We start from the raw sequence: 21,124 nt of genomic DNA on the forward strand, positions 1-21,124 counted from the left end.
CAACATCCTGATGTGTTGGAAAAATCATCATTGTTGCTAACAGGGTGTCAGAGAAGCTGCATAAGTTGTCATTCTTGAGAGATGGGTAAAATCCATATCGACTTACAACTTAAAATATTAAATTGCCTCCAGTACTGTTGCTGGGTAGATTTCTTTATAAATAGGGCTCATTGACAATGTGAAGGGTTTGAAGTTGGCTTGCAGCCAAGCGGTCAGTACTGAGGAAACAGATCTACTGCACAAACACCCCCAGATGCTTCCTGTCAATAACTTTGAGCATTTGACAGCAGGCTGGATTGCTGTCAAATACTGTGTGGGTCAGATTAGTGTGAACCTGAATGGACAAAATGGGATTCAGCCATTTAAACAATAAACGTTTCATTCCCACAAGAAAGACACATTTTAAATCGTAATCATTCTAATCAAATATTTTCATTCAATGTCCTGTTCATTATGTGAGTAAATAGCATCGCAAAACAGTAAAGTGACCAGATGATTTTTCATTTGTATAACTTCCAAGTAAATGCCATTCCAATAATTAAAGTCTGTTTGCTAACCACTTCATGAAATGTGAGGGAGAGATGTTGATGGTCCCAATTCCCCAGTCAATTGAGATCAGAGCAATGGCAAAAATGCATCGAAATAATATTAAAAGAACATCATCAAACTGACATGAACAACAGGGATTCCTGGAATATTCTGAAAGTTTTGCCCCCTATTTAAACAGCAGCGTCTCTTGTACCTGATTTACACCGTGTTCTATTGTACAGTATAATCTGATTCCTCTTATTGAAGAGTTCCTCTCATAGCTGCCAATGAGTGGAGAAATGATCAGTTCATAACCTGATTCAATGGAAGGTAAAACATTTATTCTTGTGATATTGTGCAATGTGCAGCAAAGCCCTGATATCTTGTGTTCCCAATACCAATGAATATTAGACAGCCGGTGGCCAATAGAGTGAGTTGCCACGATTTGGATGCTGAAGGAGAACTTTAATGATCTCCGTGTCCGTTCCGATTCATTAACTTCTCTGTCAAAAGTCGATGTTAAATTTATGTTTCTCTGTCAACTCACTACTTAATTATCAGGAAGGCGGGATTCTTATTATTTTCAAAGGGCTGTCTTCGAGATTGTGCAGTTTGACAAATATAAGGAGAAACATTGTATTGTGTGAGAGTTTCTTCTCATCTCCAAACCCAAATTGTACAGTGATAGCCATCCACACTGTAAATAGAATCACTTTGTTCATACTCCGCATTCAGTTACAGAAATCGATAACAATTCTTCTGATAAATGATGCTTTATTATTGTAATGTGACAGAGACCCGGGATTGTCGCAACACAGACTGACGGTCTCTTTATTTTCCAAAAACGTTATTTCATCATTTTCAGATTTGTGTTCTTCTTGTGGGTGTGGTAATAAAATCACCATATTTACAATGGAATCAGTTATTTCAATAAAGAAATGATGAACTGCAATATCACCATCAGAAATAATGGAGACAATACAATGAACATATTCAGCCAAACAAATATCCCGACACAGATAAAATGTCCATTTTAATATTAACCCATTGTAAATCTGGGACTCCATTCTGTTGGGGGTGTGGAAGGTAGGACCTGGATCCAGTCGCCGCCTCCAGCAGGGAATCAACAGGCGGCTCCTGGAAAGCCGCCCCCTTCTGCCGGGTATTTAAATGCCGCTCACTGGGACCGGAATCCAACAGTCCGGGAGGTGGTTTGTTCACTGAGTTTCTGACACAACCATTTCCCCCAATTTACCAGGAGGATGAGGTCGGCAATTTCTCTCAGTTTGTTGCTGACTTTCTTATCCGGTGAGTAGTTTTTTTTTCATTGTCTAAGTCTCCCACAGTTCCTGTCTCAGTTTTTGTCCATCTCTGTAATATTCCAGAGTCAAAAATCATTACACCAGGATTAATCCTCGGGTTTTTTTATCTATTTTTACAGGTGTCCAGTCGGAGGTTGTGTTGACTCAGCCAGAGGCAGAGACCGGGCGTCCTGGAGGCTCCCTGAAACTGACCTGTAAAACCAGCGGCTTCGATCTTAGCAGCTATGACATGTACTGGATCCGACAGGTTCCCGGGCAGGGGCTGGAGTGGCTGGTTTACTACTATACTTCATCTTACAACAGCTACGCCCCAGCAATTAAGGATCGATTTAGTGCGTCTAAAGACACTTCAACCAAAATCTTCTCTTTGGAGATGACAAGGCTGAAGACCGAAGACACCGCCATCTATTACTGTGCAAGACACGTACAACAGTGGGGTATGGGCTACTGGGGACAAGGGACCATGGTGACGGTGACTGCAGGTAAGAACCATGCATTTATTTAGTCAGTGTTTTATTTGAGTTTTTGTTTTATACTTTTTCTCGATTTTATTAATTCATTCGTTCAATGTAATGTAGTTTGGTGGATTCTGTGCTGAAAATCTTTACAATGTTTCATGTGATCCAGCTTAAAATGGGGGTTATAGAATTCTACTGTTAATTAAAAAAAGGCGATACTGAGTGATTCAGTCTCTTGTTGTGATTTAGTGTTTATCTGCTGAGGACATTGTGTGGCTGTGTTACTTTAAATGCCTTTCTTTTGTTAAACAGTTCGGCGTTTCTTCAATGTTTAATCTCGGTGACATCTAGTGGTTGCGAGTTGCACCATCTACTGCACAAGTGTTTGAAATCTAACCCAATATTGACAAAATGTGTTAACGTTTCTGCTTTAATGTTGCGAACATGTTCCGCTTAATCATAATCTGATTTTGTTATCTCATTGTTGTGCTTATTTTAATTATTAGTTGCTTTGGCGATGGTCAGATTGGCTGGATTTTAAATTGAGATTTTCTGCCAATGTGAAATTTGATTCTGTTTCAACTGTTTGTAGAATTGAGCTGCTTCTGCATGAACCGGGGTTCAGTCCCTCAGTGCTGCGTGTTTCTGGTGAGGAGGTTGTCTGTCTGGGTGACTTTGAATAAGTAAAATTTGTGAAATGGTTCGGAGATTCTGCATTGTTTACACTCGGTGACACTGAGCTGTTACACACTTTGTGATTGAATACAAACAGTCTGCGGGTTTTAAACTACTTGCCGCGTGCCTGCAGACAGAAATCAGGCAGGCTTTATTGTATTTGTATTTTTTTAAATCGTAGCTGATAATTGCAGGTTAAACCAAACCATGGTTTATGCCACTCGTCCAAAACATAGTTTACCACTGCATTCACAATTTGGGATACATGCCATGTTTAACCTCGGTGGCATCTGACGGCTGCAGCTTTTACCCACCCAATATTTAAATATGTTTGAAATCTGTTTGAAATATGACCCAATATGAATAGAATGTGGTAAAATTTCAATTTTAATTTGTTGGACATATTCCACCTCCTCGCAATGCTCTTATTCCAAATTTCTGTTTAGTTCAATCATTCATATATTTGGTGACGAGCTGGTTTGCCGGATTGAATATTGAGATTTCCTTGCAATCATATTTTTGATTTTGTTGAATGGATAATTGAGTTGCGTCCCCGTGAAACGGATTCATTCCCTCAATGATGTGTTTTGGTGTGTTTCTGTTGAGGAGGTTCTGTTGTTGGGTCACTAAGAATGTTTAAAATGTGTGAAATGTTTTGGTGTTTCTGCACTGTTTAAACTCGGTGGCACTGAGCGGTTACACGTTTTCTGGTTAAATGCAAAAAATCTATGAGTTTGAAAATCTTGTAGGGAGAAAATAAGTAGGTTGAGAAAGAAATAAAATAAAGGTATTACAGCATTTTTATAAATTTTAACAAACTCTTAGAAATTAAAATATGTCATGTCTTACAACGCTCAATCGGACACTAAGTAGTTGCTGCAAAAAGAAACTTCTCGTTAACAAGTTTGATAGTAAAATTAATATAAATCAAACTGTTATTAATCGGTAACGTAACTACATATTCACAAAAGATTATTTTCTATTTATATCATTTCGCATTAATCGGCTTTAATACAATTAACATGACCAAAAAAGTTTATCGGCTGGAAATATTTTGTGATAATTCCAGAAACGATTTCAATGATAACATGCTGTTTCCACAGCAGCGCTCAGTTCAACAAGATACTTTGCATTAATTGTTATATCCCCGATGAAGTTCGCATTCACTTAAATATGAGTTTTGGAGAATAATTGGCGATAAAACGCTATTTGGCAATTTTTGTGCCCGATTATTGCATTGTTTCTGTGCAGGCGCAGCATTCCTTCCAAGTAATTTGTAGTTGGATGCCGAGCTAATTAATTACTAATCTCATCTCAAAATTTGTGAAATGGTTTGGTGTTTCTCAATTGTTTCTGTATTGTTCCAACTCGGTGATCCTGAGCGGTTGCACTTTTTCCAGCTAAATGAAAAAAACAAACTGCGTTTAAACATCCTTGTCAGGATAAAACAAACTGGTATCGGAAAAAATAAAATAAATATATATTTGAGCATTTTATTCATGTTAACTGATGCTTGCAGATTAAAGTAAATCATGAATTACAATTCTTACTGCGTCACTGTATCTCTGTTAGGGACATTACACTATCCTGGATCTGTTATATCTGATGTGCACATTTTCAGAAAAAAAAATATTTTTTGCCTAGTTTTCGAGATTTGAGATAGACAGGGAGAAATAGTTAAAAGTCGAAGGGAATTTTGAAATGAATATCAGTTTAATTTAAAAGAAGTTATTGATTTTTGTTGTTGTAGTTTGAAAATTGATCAATTAGAATCCCACAGTTTGAATAAATGTGACAGAGTGAACACAGTTTTCTGACAGGTGGAATTCGCTAACACTAAACAATTGTTCATATAATGGTGTTTGAATTGTCGTAAGGTGTCAACAGAAACTGGCTAGAGATTTACAATTTAATACTTGAAATTCAAATAATTAATTTTTTATAATATTATAATATTTTTATATTAGTAATATTTGCTCTGTATTTAATAATAACATCCTGTCTCCCATTACTGCTGAACATAGAATAGAATTATTGGATGAATAAATGACAGAATGGAAGAATTGATTCTATTTGAGCATTATGTTTAATTAGTATTAAATATTATACTGAAGAAAAAGTCTCGACTTATTTTGTGCATCATGTTTCAGTGTTGCAGAGGATTTGAATCAATTGTCCTCATTGTGTTTTTCATTGTTTAATTCAGAACTTCTTAATTTAAACAATATGTTCAGTAATTAAATTATATGGATGGTCCAAATTATTAAATCTAGGAAGCAGCTTCGTTGACCTCAAACTGCCAGGCCGTTACAGTATATACAAATTCAGAAACATGCATTCTTAACACGTTTGCAGGTTATAATAAGGCATTTGGAGTAAAAGTGGAAATGAAAAAACATGACAATGTTATTCGATTGAAGCAAATGAATTACAGATGTCTGAATCTTTCCATTCAGTAATTTGAAGTTTATTGTTTAAGATTTAATTGGAACCTAATTACTTCACAATGTTCGAGGCAGGGAAAATTTTGAATGATTGAAAACTGATTTTATTATGGAGTACAAATCAGCTAACAGGAAAAGTAACCGGCAATTAACAAAACAAAATATAATTTTGGTGCTAATTAATTCAAAACAAAATACCTTGAATAATGCACGGGCGTGCAAAGTATCATCCGTTTTAGAGAACATTTAATTGTATCGAAAATGAATTCAGAGACAAAACCTTTCTTTCATTAGCTATGCTTAGCTCGGTAAGGTGTTTTACCTTGAATATTTTGTTGATTGCATTTAATTGAGAAATTAGATCGAATCAGGCAATGATTTTCAATGTAAATGTTTCTTGGTTTATTTTAATCCTTACTGTGTCACTGTATCTCTGTTAGGGACATTGAACTGTCCTGATTCTGTTATTTTTGATGCCTCATTTTCAGCGCAACTCCATTTTTACATCGTTTTCGAGAAGTGAGACAGACAGAGAGACATAATTAAAAATCGACAGGAGTTTTGAAATGAATTTCAGTTTTATTCAAAAGAGGTTACTGATTTTCTGTTGTAAATTGATAATTGATCAATTAGATTCAAACAGTTTGAATTAAATTGACAGATTGATCATACCTACCTGCTGGGAAATCGATTGTTGCACCGTTTGTGTCTGTTCTGTTTCTGCGCGCGTGGTCACCGTGTTGGGGCCAGGAAACTGCCTGACTGGCTGTAAATCTTCTGGTTCATTCTCCTGTATGTCAGGGAGTTAAATTTGATTTATTTCTTCATACACTTGTATCTGTGAGAAAGGTGATAGTTTGACTTGATGTTTGGCTCGGCGCCTCAGAAATGAGATCCCGAAAGCATATTGTGACCATCAGAGAGAGCAGAAACGTCAGATTGTAGAGGGAGATTTGGATGATTTTTAACCAGTGATGAACCGGCCTTGGGAATGTTCGATGAGCAAATGCAAAGTGAGATTTACGATATTGTGCTCCGTAGTAAAGCAGTCCCTGATCTGTTTAGTATGACAGTTGAAGGGTCAAATTCATTTGCATTTTATTTTTAATCTTCTCAAGGCATTTTAGAGTCATTTGCTCGGCCAGAATTTTTAATCATCAATAATTGTTCCTTGAGAAAGTGTTGATATGAAGCATCCTTGAATAACTGCAATCCATATGCTGCAGGCATCCGCCGTGCTGTTAGGCGGAAGTTCCAGGATTTTGACCCAGAAGGAACTGAGGTATTGTTTCAAGTCAGGATGGTGTGTGTCTTGGAGGGGAGCTTGCAGGTGGTAGTGTTCATATGTGGCTGCTGCCCTTATCCTGTTAGGATATAAAGGCAACGGGTTTGGACAGTGTTTACTATGGAGCCTTGGTGAGTTGCTGCAGTGCATCTTGTATATAATACACACTGCTGTCACTGCTTGTTCGTGATGGAGAGAGCGAATAGGGTGAATGAGGGGGCGGATAATCTTGTGGGTGGCTTTGCCCTAGATTGTGTCAAATCTCTTGAGTTTTTACAGGTTTCCCTCATTGAGGAAAGAGGAAATTATTCAATTGCGACAGATTGCGAAAGATTTAAATGTTTTTCCAACCCTTGGCCAGCGCTCCGTATTGTGCTCACTTGTCACTCCCACTTACTGTGTGAATGGGTGAGTATGTGTGGAGTGAGTGCGCTTTTCCAGACTGAATCAGCCAAATAGAGACTTATACACATCACACACTCTCACACACATAAATACTCTCATATTCTCTCACACATGCACACACACACACACACACACAGATACTCACACTTACTTTCTCTCTCATACGGTCTCTCTTACACACCCATACACATTCTCTCTCTCACGTTACACATACACTCTCTCAATACAAATACATACATCGTCTCGCTCTATCCATCAATCTCTCACATCCCCATACACAAAAGCGCTCACATCCCCACACACCCACCCATTCTCTCTTACACACATACACACACTCTCACATAAGCACACTCTCACACTCTCGCACACGCTCTCTCTCATGGACTCTCTCTCTTCCACTCTGTCACACACGCTCAAGCTGTCTCACATTTCTTCACACGCTCTCTCACAATTCCTATTGCACACGCATCTCTCTCTCTCTCACACACACACGCACATATTTCTTTTTCTCTTGCGCACACTATCTCATACCTCTACATTCTTGCTCTCACACACTGGCTTTCTCACAATCACTCTCTCACAAACATAGAACATGCACACACTCTAACACACACTCTTACACACAGACACGGTCTCTCACATAAGCACAGTCTCGCGCACACATTCGCTCTCTCACATACACACATGCACTATGCCTCTCACATTCCCTCTTCCGTACACTCTCACTTCGTCTCACACACATTCCGATGCTCTCTCTCACTCATACGAACACTTGCACATGTATTCTCTCACACAGGCACATATTTCTCTCTCTTTCACACGCTCACTCCCTTACACATTGTCTCACACACGCACAATCTTGCTCTCAAACACTGTCTCTCACAAACATCCTCTCTTTCACACGCACACAATCTCGCACACAGTCTCTCCTTCTCTTACACACGAACACACATGTATATACAATGTATCTCTCTTTAAACACTCCACCTACCACAGACACATGTTCTCTCAACAGTCATTTCACTCACACACACTCACGCATCCACTCTGTCTAAGTTTCACACTTTTTCTCGCTCACACACACTCTCACCGCCCCTCCACACACACACACACACACATACACCCCTCATTGCTTCTATCTCCCACACACATTGTACATATCTTTCTCACTCACACGCCATCCCATGCACAGTTTCACACACTGAAGAACATATTATTTTGCTTTCCAATAGGCACTCCCTCTCACACACACTGTCTTTCACATGAACACAACACTCTCCACACACATACCCTCCCTCTCAGGCACACACACTCTCTTTCACAGACATCGTGTATCTCAAATAGACACACTCCCTTTCACATCAACATACACACAATCACACACAGAAGTACTCTTTCACACAGACTCCCCACACACACACTCTCCCCGCCCCTCCACACACACACATTTTCAAGAACAGACAAACTCTCACACACAAAGAATAACTCTTCAAACACACATTCTGTCTCTCACACACACATTATCTCACTCACCCTTTCTCTCACACACGCTCTCCCCTCTTGCACGCACAGCCCACTGTCTCACACACGTGCAAACGCATTCTATCATACACAGGCATCCTCACACACACATTCTCTCTCTCTCTCTCTTTCTCTCTACTCTCTCTCCCTCTATCTCTCTCTCTCTCTATCACTCTCTCTCTCTCTCTATCTCTATCTCTCTCTCTCTCTCTCTCTCCCTTTGTCTCTCTCTCTCACACACACTTTCAATCTCACATACGTCAGAGTGTCTGTCCTTGACACCATAGAGTAGAATCATAGGATGCTACAGTGCAGAAGGAGGCCATTCAGCCCATCGAGTCTGCACCAACAGCAAACCCACCAACGCCCTATCCCCATAACCACATGTATTTAACGGAACGAGTCCCCCTGACACTAAGGGGCAATTTAGCACGGCCAATCCACCGACCCCACACATCTTTGGACTGTGGGAGGAAACAGGAGCACCCGAAGGAAACCCAAACAGACACGGGGGGAACTTGCAAACTCCACACAGACAGTGACCCAAGTCGGGGATCCAACTCTGAGGCAGCAGCGCTAATAACTGTGCCACCATGCCACCGCCACCGCCCCCCCCCCGCCCACCCTGGTAGCATTTGAATGAGGGTGGGATCAAGGGGCCCGAGTAAAACTCGTCAATAAGAATCGGCGGGAAATTCTTCTCTGTTTGGAGTCATACTTAGCACAAAGCAACATGGTATTGGTGGTTGGAGGTCAAACATCTAAGTTCAGATTTCACTGCAGGATTTCGGCAGGGGAGTGTTCTGGGAGCAACAATCTTCTACTGCTTCAACAGTGACATTCCCTCCAACATGAGGTCAGAAGTAGGAATTTCCATGAGTTAAACCGGACACAAACACCCAAAAAATAAGAAGGGAATTGGCTGAGACCAAGGCCGCCTGGGTCCTCAATACTGGTGTAAACTTGGTGTTTGATTCCTGTGCGACCCATCCTAGTTTTGCTGTCAGCTTCCCTGCAGCTCCCTCAGTCTGACTATTTGTTCACTGGTACGTGTTTCTTAAAGAAAGACACCGACATTAAAGCAGCTGCCCGGTGATTTACACATCCCTGCTACTGAAAGCTGATCAATGTGGAGAATCAGGAAAAGATCGATGGAGAGGAAGAGGTGGAGGTGGCCCACTGACTCTGTCACCGTCAACCACATTTACTCACTCACCCTCAATCTCTCATCCTCACTCAAAGAACTTGACTCACTCACCCTCACTTACCCACCTTCCCTCGCTGACACACTCTCACTCATTCATCCCCACTCACAAATCCCAACTCACTCATCCCAACTCACTCATCCCAACTCACTCACCCTTGCTCACTCATCCACCCTCACACACTCAATTTCACGCACTCAATCTCATACACTCAACTTCACACACTCAATCTCACGCACTCAACCTCAGAAACTCACTGATCCTCTTCACCCTGAGTCATTCGCCCTCACTCACTCAAAATCACTCACACACATTCGCTCTCTCACTCTCACCCATCCTCACTCACTCACCCTCATTCACACCCTCATTCACTCACCAGCACTCACTCACTCACACTCACTCGCCCTCACACACCCTCATTCACTCACTGTCACTCAGTCACCCACACTCACACGCTATCACTCACTCAACCTCACTCACTAACCCTCAGTCACTCACTCAGAGCCTCAGTCACTCACCAACACTCATAGTCACCTTCGTTCACTCATCCCACTAACCCACCCTCACTCACCCAGTCTCACTCACTCTCACTCACTCAGTCCACTTATCCACCCTCACTTATTCAGTCTCACTCACTCTCACTCACCCTCACTCACCCCACTTACCCACCTTCACGCATCCAGTCTCAATCACTCTCAGTCACTCACCGCACTTACCCTCCCTCACTCATCCAGTCTCAATCACTCTCACTCACCCTCACTCACTCTCCCCACTTACCCACCCCCACACACTCAAGCTCAATTACCCTCTCTCTCTCACGTACGCCACCTGACCCATTCAAACTCACTGAGACTCACGCACCTACATTCACTCACACACCCTCACATATTCACCATCACTCACGTTCACCCACCCTAACTCACAGATCCTCAATCACTCATCCTCAGTCAAACACCTTCACTCACTCACCTTCACTCATCCACCCATCCGCATTCATTCTCCCTCACACACTCTCACACACCACCCTCAATAACACACCCTGACTCACTCACTCTCTCACCCTCACTTACTAAGTCACATTCACTCCTCACCCTCATTCACTCGCTCTCACTCACCCACCTTCACTAACCTTCACGCATCCTCACTCACTCACCCTCATTCATTCTCTCTTACCGACACTCACTCACCCACCTTCACTCACACATTAAGCTACCTTCACTCACCCACCCTCTCTCACACACCATCATTTACTCATGCTCTCTCACCCTCACCCACTCACTCACCCTCAATCACTCATCCTCACTGAAAGAACTTCACTCACTCACCCTCACTTACCCACCTTCCGTCACTCACACACCATCACTCATCCACTCTCACTCCTTCAATCACTCACCCGCACGCACTCACATTCTCTCACTCACACTCGCTAAACCTGTGTGTGGAGGTCTGCGATGAGAGAGAAGAAAGATCTCAAGCGGCAGTTTGGAGTTCAAATGTGGGAGCTGCCCTGCGAATGTGGAGAGCTGGGGGGAATCCCTGGGGGCTCAGGGCCAAGGACAATGGGAAAGAGCCGGGGAGAACAGGAGGCGTGCTAAAGGGCAGAGAGCCGGGGGGGGGGGGTGGGGGGGGGAGGGCAGAGAGCCTGGGGAATGGGCCCACAGCCGGGCAACAGGGCTGAGAGCCGGGAAAGGGCAGAGAGTCAGGAGAAAGCGCAGAGAGCCAGAAGAAAGGGCAGAGAGCTAATAGAAAGGGCAGGGAGCCAGGTGAAAGGGCAGAGAACCAGGGAAAGAGGAGAGAGCCAGGATAAAGGGCAGGGAGGCCGGGGAAAGGACAGAGAGCCGAGGAAAAGGACAAGATAGCCCAGAGGAAAGGGTAGAGAGTCAAGGGGAAAGGCAGAGAGTCAGGGGGAAAGGGCAGAGAGCCAGGGGGAAGGGGAAAGTGGATAGGGAGCAGGGACACCGGGCAAAGAGCCGGGGGAAAGGGTAGGGAGCTGAGGGAAAGGGCAGGGAGCCGGGGGAGAGGGGACAGAGCTGGAGGGAAGTGTAGAGAGCCAGGTGGAAGTGCGGAGAGCCGGGTGAAAGGGGAAAGGAGCCACAGAGAATAGCAGAGAGCCAGGGGAAAGCGCAGAGAGTCGGGGAAAATGGGCAGAGAGTGGGTGATCGACGGGCGGAGTGAGGATGTGCAAAATAGAGCTAGCACCACAACCAGATCATCTGTAATCTCAGTGAATAATGGAGGAGACTTCAGGGCCCGAATGGCCAACTCTTGCTATTAATGTATGGCCCTTCAATTAGTCAATGTTGCAACTATTTGAATTTGTAATCACATTGAGAGTTTCCTGGTCATTCAGTAAGTATTCATTCCGAAGGTATTTTTGAAGCAAAGTCACTAATCTTCGTTTTGTGGAGTGAGAGGCAGTGAGTCGGAGAGAGGAAGGGGCATCAGTTAGTTTGAACACAGGCAATAGCCAAAACTACAATGTGGATATGCCGACGCTAGGTTGGGGTGGGCACAGTAAGGAGTCTCACAACACCAGGTTGAACTCCAACAGGATTATTTGGAATCGTGAGCTTTTGGAGCTCTTTCATCAGGCGAGTGGCTGATATGAATGAAGAGACATCTTCTTCATCACAAAGTGCTGTTGTTTGAGAAATAGCTAGTGCCTGAAGTAATGGAGAAACTCTTTACACTTTTCTGTTAATCTAATGAATGGTATGTCATTACAATGACATCAAAATGTTTTTGTCTTTCCAATCTGATAGAGGTCGAGACATTGATGTGAGTTTCTACAAAGATGGCGATTCTCAAATGATAGGAGTAACAGAAGCTGAAAGGTGTATGTAGGTCTTAATCGGGAAATATTAAGTTAAGTTCATAATTCTGGACAAATCGTGATGTAGAAACATAGAAAATAGAAGCAGGAGTAAGCCATTCGGCCCTTTGACCCTGCTCTACCATTCACTTTGATCACAGCTCATCAATATCCTGACCCCGTCTACTACCCATATCCATTGATCCCTTTAGCCCCAAGAGCTATACCTAATATAGAAACTTCCTTGTATAAATATGTTTGATTAATTAATAAACGCAAGTAAGAGTCTAACTTGTTGAATCGACTATTCTTTCCCAGCGACACCGTCTCCGCCCACTCTCTACAGCCTCGTCTCTTCCTGTCAGCAACACAACTCCGCTGGCTCCATCACCTACGGCTGTTTGGCGATGGACTACTCTCCAGATGTCTCCAAACTGACCTGGAAGAAAAATGGGCAGCTGATCGCCACTGGATTTAAGACTTATCCATCAGTGAGAAACACGAAGGGAACCTATACCCTGAGCAGCCAGTTAACCATCACCCAGTCAGAGGGAGAGTGCAGCAAAATCGACTGTGAGGTTCGACACAGCGACTCCGTCAAGAGCATTGGAATGCAATGTAAGTGTTGTGGAACTTGGGCAAGACAGGAACGCTGTGATTGAACTGTATAAGGCTTTAGTTATAACTGATCTGGAGCATTCTGAAAAATAATGAATTATTCAAAATCCAGGTAAGTGTCTACTGACTGAAAAGTTGTTCAGAACCAAAGAACAACAGGACTGTTACTGTGCAGAATGAGGCCATTGAGCCCATCATATCTGTGCTGGCCAAAAGGGAGAACAAAGAAACTAGCCAGACATTTGGAGCCCATTTTCCAGCCCTTGCTCCGTAGCCGTGCAGGTTAAAGCACCTGAGATGCAGACGTAATGACCTTTAAAATGACCATGCTTCCTGGTAATTGAGCCCTCGACTTGGGGAATGAATTATTTCTGCCTACGTCCCTTCTAATTTTGTGAACCACAATTATGTCACGCCTCAGCCTCCTCTTTTTCGAAGGAGAAAAACTCCTGCCTATCCAATCTCGCCTCATGGCGGGAATTTTCAGTCCCTGGCAACATTCTTGTCAGCGTCATCTCTCTCTAGAGCCATTACGTCATTCCTGCAACGTGGTGACCAGAACTGTACAGCAAACTCCAAACGTGGCCCAACTAGCGTTTTACACAGCTCCATCACTGTTTTTGCATTCAATATCTCACATAATAGAGGAACTAATCCGATATGCTTTCTTGATCAACGCGTCCAGCTGCCCTACCATCTACAAGGACATGTGGACATGCACGCCATTGTCTTGCATTTCCTCAATCCCTCGAAATCTTCCATTTTATCGACTATTCCCTTGCTTTGTTTGCCCTCCCAAATTCATTGCGTGGTACTGCTGACGGTTGAATTCCATTCGCTATTTCCCTACCAATTCAAGCAAACCATGGATATAATTCTCAAATTGGCAGCTCCGGTGCGAAAATAAAAGCATTAATTTTAATTGTTGTCAGTTGAACCTTGAAGTAACGTCTCAACGTGTGTTTGTTGAAGGCGACATCCCCCCAACCGTTATCCTCACCGTGAGTTCCAGTGAAGAAATCACAAGCAGGAAATTTGCAACCATCGTCTGTTCAATCATCGATTTCCAGCCAAAGTCAATGACGGTGGAGTGGCTGAAGAATGGGCAACCCATGGATTCAGGAATTGTCACCTCTCCTGCCTGTGAAGTGAACGGAAACTTCTCGGCGAGCAGTCGGCTGACAGTCTCCGCTGGGGAATGGTCCAGCAAAACGGTCTATACCTGTCAGGTCACTCATCAAGGGCTCACTCAGAGTCAGAACATCACCGGATCTCTGGGTAAGGGATGCAAACCGAGGGAAAACAAATCATTCATCTGGTAATCGGAATTAGAGATTTATTGAAGTTCGTGCGAAGCATAGAGCTGTCATGTAGTTTGCTGCAGTCGGATAGCGCTTCATACAGAATTTCATCACATCAGCAATTATTTTTATTCTGTCATGACATGTTCTTCATGGCCCTTCCCTGAGAGCACTTAAGAGTCGACGACGTTGCTGTGGATCTGGAGTCACATGCATGCCAGAGCAGATAAGACAGCAGATTTACATTTTAAAAGGGCATTCGTGAACCATTTACAGCAATGGCTTCATAATGATCGTTAGACTTTTAAATATCGTTTTTTAATAAAATCAAATTTGACCATTTGTGGTGGTGAGATTCGAATCTATGACCCCAGACTTTTGCCCTAGGTTACAAACCCATTGATAACACCACCATGCCACTGCCTCTCCTTGAAACAATGCGCCCTTCTAATTTGAAGTAATATAGTGACCGAGGCGGACTTGATGTCAGCTTCTCCTGACACAGCTGGTAAAATTTGGAGAGACAGTAGGTGTCAGACTGTTTCACAGGTCACAGCGTAGGGGTAAAATGTTGGAAAGTGCATCCACCCTATTTATAAACCAACGGCCATTAATTTTCCCTGAGTTCAGGATGGTCTATTTGTGTGGGAATGCTGCAATGCTGATTCATGAGAATGATACCGCTGCTACAATACTTTAATAAAGAGAATAATTTCACAGAGCAACCTGGTTTTCCATTCACCATAGAAGTTGAAAGGCGATAGTTAGAGTTTGATAACTCGAAGGCGACTTCGTCTCCTTTAGGCTGAATACTGCTGTCCTGCTTCTGAAGGAGAACTCGAGTTGGTTTTCATTTTTCATTCACAGGTCCTTCCCAGTGCCCGGATTCCACAGTCACAATACAACCACCACCAATAGAACAAGTCTTACTCGAGGTGACTGTGACCTTAACCTGTATCATTTTCAATTCTCCTTCTGGAGTCAACGTGTCCTGGATCCGAGACAGGAATTATTTGAAATCAGAGATTGCAGAAAAGCCTGGAGAGGATCCTGACAGCGTGGTCAGCAACTTAAACATCTCGACACAAGCCTGGCTGAGTGGGGCTGTGTTTGACTGCGTGGTGAGCCATCAGGATCTGCCGACTCCTTTAAGAAAATCCATCCACAAGGAAAGAGGTGAGCTGAGAGATTGAAGCAACAAATGCGTCACTGTGTCTATTTCCAGTGTAAGTGTAATGGTCAATACTTAGTATTCAGTGCATTACCACTCCTCTGAGTGGTAACTCTGCTAACTAAACGCTCTGGGCCTGTAGATATTTTTGCGTGGGATGTTGATGAATGAAAAGTGATCTGAAGAGAATGGTATTGGTTTATGATCGAATAAGTAGGGAGTAGTCTGGTGTGGTGCACAAAACCCAACGCAGAACAGTTGGGCCGAATAGCCTGTTTCTGTGTTGTAATCTTTCTGAAACTTTCCAGTCTAGCCCCAGTTATTTGACAAAGCGATTGTGTTCCCCTCTCCTCGAAGCAGGAAGTCAAAAATGGAAACATTTAAATTCGAAAGCAAAGCACAATTTTCTGATATCTAACCAGTGTTTTCATTGTTTGCAGAGTTCTCCAGTTTATTGACATTTATTGCAATTTTCTGCAGATCCAAATCCGCGGAGACCGTCCGTCTCTGTCCTCCTGCCCTCGGCAGAACAAATATCCGCTCAGAAATTCGTCTCCCTCAGCTGCTTAGTGAGAGGTTTCTCCCCCCGAGAGGTCTTCGTCAAGTGGACCGTCAATGACCAGCCCGTGAATCCCGGGAACTACAGGAACACCGAGGTGGTGGCGGAGAACGGGAATGGCTCCTTCTTCATGTACAGCCTGTTATCCATTGCAGCGGAGGAGTGGGCCAGCGGCACTTCTTACTCCTGCGTGGTGGGACATGAAGCCATCCCCTTGAAGATCATCAACAAAACAGTTGACAAATCCAGCGGTAAACCCAGTTTTGTGAACATTTCTCCTGTACTGGTGGACCCCGTTAGTTCATGTCAATGAGAATCTATTGGTTATATTTCGAGCTGCAAGAAAAATAATAAAGCTTTTTTCATCTGCTTATGAGTTAAACATCCAACCTGCTAATTCATTTTGATTCCTCTGTTTGCTATGGGCATAAATGCTCCTCCGACAGCAGATACTTACCAGTGTCTTGCCTCCCTATGGCACAGTGGTTAGCATTACTACTTCACAACACCAAGGACCTGAGTTGGATTCCTGGCTTGGGTGACTATCTGTGTGGAGTTTACACATTCTCCCCGTGTCTTCGTGGGTTTCCTCTGACTGTTTCGGTTTCCTCCCATAGTTTGAAAGACGTGCTTTTTAGATGCATTGGCCACGCTAGGTTATTCCCCAGTGTACCCGAACAGGCAACGGTATGTAGCGACTAGGGAATTTACACAGTAAATTTATCACAGTGTTAACGTAAGCCTACTGTGACACTAATTAAAAAAGCCATAAAAAATAAACCTCAATCTTAGAGATCCAGCGCTCCAAATTGAGATAGAGTACAGAATTAAGGTGGATTGGCGCTAATTAATTCAGTGATTACCCTGAGTAAGTTCAGCAAATTTCATCCAGTTACTGGTTGATGCGAAAACGTTCTAATTCCGAGCAACAAATGATTCACTTTTAAATATAGACGACTCGTCAATCCCATCAAAGTTTTGATCATTTCTTCGTTGCAGAATCGCACCCAGTGGGGACTGGAGTCAGAGCGACACAAGAATAACAACGGAAACTCTCATCCCCAGTCGCAGATAGGGCACTAGGCTGTTCAATCAATCCTCCATCAACTCGCCTGATAGAGAGGCGAGAAAATTGATTTTTTAACTCACTGTCCCCACTCACCTACCCGACAGAGGGGGAAAAGAGCAATTGTTTACCCATTAAACTCACTGTGCCAACAGAGAGAGGGGAAAGGGCGATGGTTAACCCATTATACTCCGCCTCGCCAAGGAGACAGAGTGGAAAGGCACCGCTCCCTATTTCTGTGGACTCAGTTTATATTGGTTCAAAGTCGCTAATGGTAGGATGTATTAAATACTAACAGCCCAAAACTTCACTGGTGTTTGAATTCTTCTGGCTTTTACCCGTTCTATCCCTGATGTTCTGAGGACTGCTAATTGAATTGCTTCTTTCATTCAGCTTGTTGTCACATTGCAGCTCACATTACACCACATGAATTCCCAGAAAGAGGCGAATATTCCATTAATATCCTCTGACAGGGACAGTTCCGGTTCGGTTTAATCAGTAAAACTTGGAGCAATAACAATGATGTTCACGTACTGTCTCACACACACAGAAACAGAGATAAACATGCACATATACATCTCCACAAACACAGCACAGACCAGAAGAAAATACAAACATAAACATTAGTAACCCATGCCCCCTCGCAAATTAAAACTAAAGCATTCCAATTAAGACTATCATAAACATTGACACGGGTGACCACTCATACACATGCATTAACAAACTCTAACATTCTTCCATAAACACAGGTCAACGGATTCTCTGACCCATCACATAAACTCACCAATAAATATTCACTCCCTCACAGTGAAAAGGGGTACACACAGAAGCAGGCACATTAACACACACATTAATTCATAGAGATGGATAAACACTAAAATACACACATGGTCAATATATCCACATGATAGACTTAATTTCCAAATAAAACATACTTTAATTTATATATATATATGGCAGAACAGAAATTGAATATCGCTGAAAAAAGAAAGATGTTTAAGCTTTTCATCTTGCATTCCCCAGGCTCTTCACAGGAATAATAACTATCACGGGAACAGCAATTTATAATTCTTAGGGAGAGTGTGGCGAATGCAATGCATCTAACTGTGCGAGAAGCTGCATGCATTAAAGCACAGCACCCTATTCTTTGCAGAGATAAATAACACATACAGACATTGTGTTTGTATCATCTGAACAAAATAGGAGACAGCCAAGATCTGATTCCTTTCTCAGGGCAATAACTTGACCAATTACTGTGAATGTGTCTGCTCTGAACTTAAACAAAGCTTGGCAGTTCACTTTCAGTCAACGTTTAACTGGTACATTCATCATGGAATGTCTCCACTAATCACAGTCCACTTGTCAACCAACATGTACTGTTTTCTCGTGAAGTATTAATTCTTGCTCCATTTGCGTTTGATGTTTGTGCCATTGCCCTCTGACTACAAGACAAAAAACGTCAACATATCTCTTTCAAATATATTTATATCGACACCACGGTAACGTAACACATTCTCACACACAGGGGCACACAAACAAAGATTAAAACAGATCAGTACATCCCCATGTGCACATATACAGAGGCTAAAGCACAAACAAAAATGGAAGGCTTTCAGGAAAATTAAAATTCAGTTGTTTTTACTAAGGGGTCCGTGCTGCTGTTTCAAATCCTAAAACCATGTTCTCCTTTCGAAACTGACGTGAATAAATTAACTGCCAAATCCAAACAAACAAAGAGTATAATTCTTTCCATCTGTTATCGATCATCATTTACAGTACCTCAATGAATAACTGTCTGAAGTTATCTCTAAAATCATCCAGGACGATTCGAAGAGCAAAATAAATAGTATCAGGGCAGCTTTGTGGCTCAATCGTTAGCATTGCTGCCTCACAGCTCCAGGGACCCAAGTTGAATTCGATTCTTGGGTGGCTGCCTGTGCGGAGTTTGCGTGCCTGCATGGGTTTCCTCCAGGAGCTCCCGTTTAATCCCACAGTCCAAAAATGTACAAGTTAATTAGATTGGCCATGCCAAATTGCCCCTTGGCGTCCCAAGATGTGAAGGGTATGTGGATTAGCCATGGGACTATTGTGCAGTTATGGAGATAGGGTGGCTAGGTCCAATTTCGGTGAAGACTCGATGGACCGAATGGCCTCTTCAGCACTGTAGTAATTCCATAATTCTACGACTTGACCAGAGGTCCAATGTGCGTTACTTCAATATTCAAATAGCTGATGTCTGATATTGCCTCTTACTCCAGTTCCCACTTACTTCTCATATCCTTTATTACCCGATAAACCAAAACTATATCTGCCCCAGCCTTAAAAATATTCAATGATGGGGCATCCACAGTCCTCTAGGGCAGGCAACTCAGAAGAGTCATATCCCTAAGTGAAGGAATGTCTCCTCATCTCAGCCCTAAACGAGAGCACACCTATTCAAACGCCCGTTATTTTAAATTCCCCATCCAGAGGTAACAGCATCTCAGTGTCCAACTTGTGAAACCCATTCGGATTATTTTGTCTCAATGTTATCGCCTCCCATTCTTCTAAACTAAAGAGAATGTAGACCCAAGTTGCTCAGTCCGCGTCAGTTATCTTCAGTCGTTTGGTCTTCATAATATTAGTTACTGATAGTTGGTACAAAATTAAACAAGACTAAACGATCGCCTAAGATTAAATAATAAAATATATGTTCAAATACATCTGTTCAAATCCAGTATGAGGAACATATTGGAAGGACGGGTGCGGAATTTGTAACACAGAAACTAGAAACGGGAGTACGCCTTCGAGCTGCTCCGCCATTCATTTTGAAAATGGCTGATCAACGAATTCAATATCCTGATTCTCGCCCCACCCCATATACCTTGATCCATTTAGCCCTAAGGGCTTGAATTCATACATTGTTTTGGCCTCAACTATTTTCTGTGGTAGTGAATTCCATACATTCACCATCTTCTGGGTGAAGAAATTTCTCCTCACCTCAGTTCAAAAAGGTTTACCTCTTATCCTCAAGCCATGACCGCTAGTTCTGGACTTATCCACCATCCTTCCTGAATCTACCCTGTCTCACTCTGTTAGAATTTGATAAGTTGCTATGAGATCCCCTCTCATTCTTCTAAACTCCGGTGAATATAATCTTAACCGACTTAATTTCTCCTCATATGACAGAACTGCATCCCAGCAATCAGCCTTGTAAAATTTCGCTTTACTCTCTCTATAGCAAGGACATTGTTCGTCAGATAAGAACACCAAAGCTGCACACAATACTCCAGGTGCGGACCCACCAACGTCCTATATAATTGTAGATTATATTACTGAGAGAGATTAATTTAATAATATATGCATTGACAATTTTATTAAGCGTTTAAGTTAATAACACATAGGCTTTGAAAAGTATATCAGAGAACAAAATAATACCTTAAGAAGGGAAAATGAATAACCAAAATAATATCCATGACGAGAAAAAAAATCTGAAAGTATTCCCTCTCCCCGCAGATTCCACAGAATCCACCTGGATTGAAGACCAGGATGATAACAGCAATATCTGGACAACTGCTTCGACTTTCATAGTCCTGTTCTTCCTGAGCATGTCCTACAGCGCTGCCGTCACTCTGGTGAAGGTGAGATGATTCAATCCACCCACATCTGAATCAGATAGGAGAGGTTTGAAAAATATCCAGAAGTCTCAATTTAGAAGAGCCTTTAGATAAATGTCTCAAACACATAAAATGGCTGTTGAATTATTTTATTTCTC

At 42.5% G+C, this 21,124-nt stretch overlaps 1 gene segment (V, D, J or C); it reads left to right on the plus strand.

Annotated features, from left to right (window-relative positions):
• The first annotated feature begins 1,726 nt into the window (after positions 1-1,726).
• LOC144485697 (Ig heavy chain C region-like) lies at positions 1,727-16,632 on the plus strand. The segment is given in 6 exon segments: positions 1,727-1,836; positions 1,970-2,332; positions 12,974-13,279; positions 14,246-14,551; positions 15,442-15,750; positions 16,226-16,632. Coding segments are annotated over 6 exon segments (1,722 nt in total).
• Positions 16,633-21,124: the final 4,492 nt, after the last annotated feature.

This window comes from Mustelus asterias, unplaced genomic scaffold, assembly GCF_964213995.1.
Source record: "Mustelus asterias unplaced genomic scaffold, sMusAst1.hap1.1 HAP1_SCAFFOLD_211, whole genome shotgun sequence".
In the NCBI taxonomy this organism is placed as follows: Eukaryota; Metazoa; Chordata; class Chondrichthyes; order Carcharhiniformes; family Triakidae; genus Mustelus; species Mustelus asterias.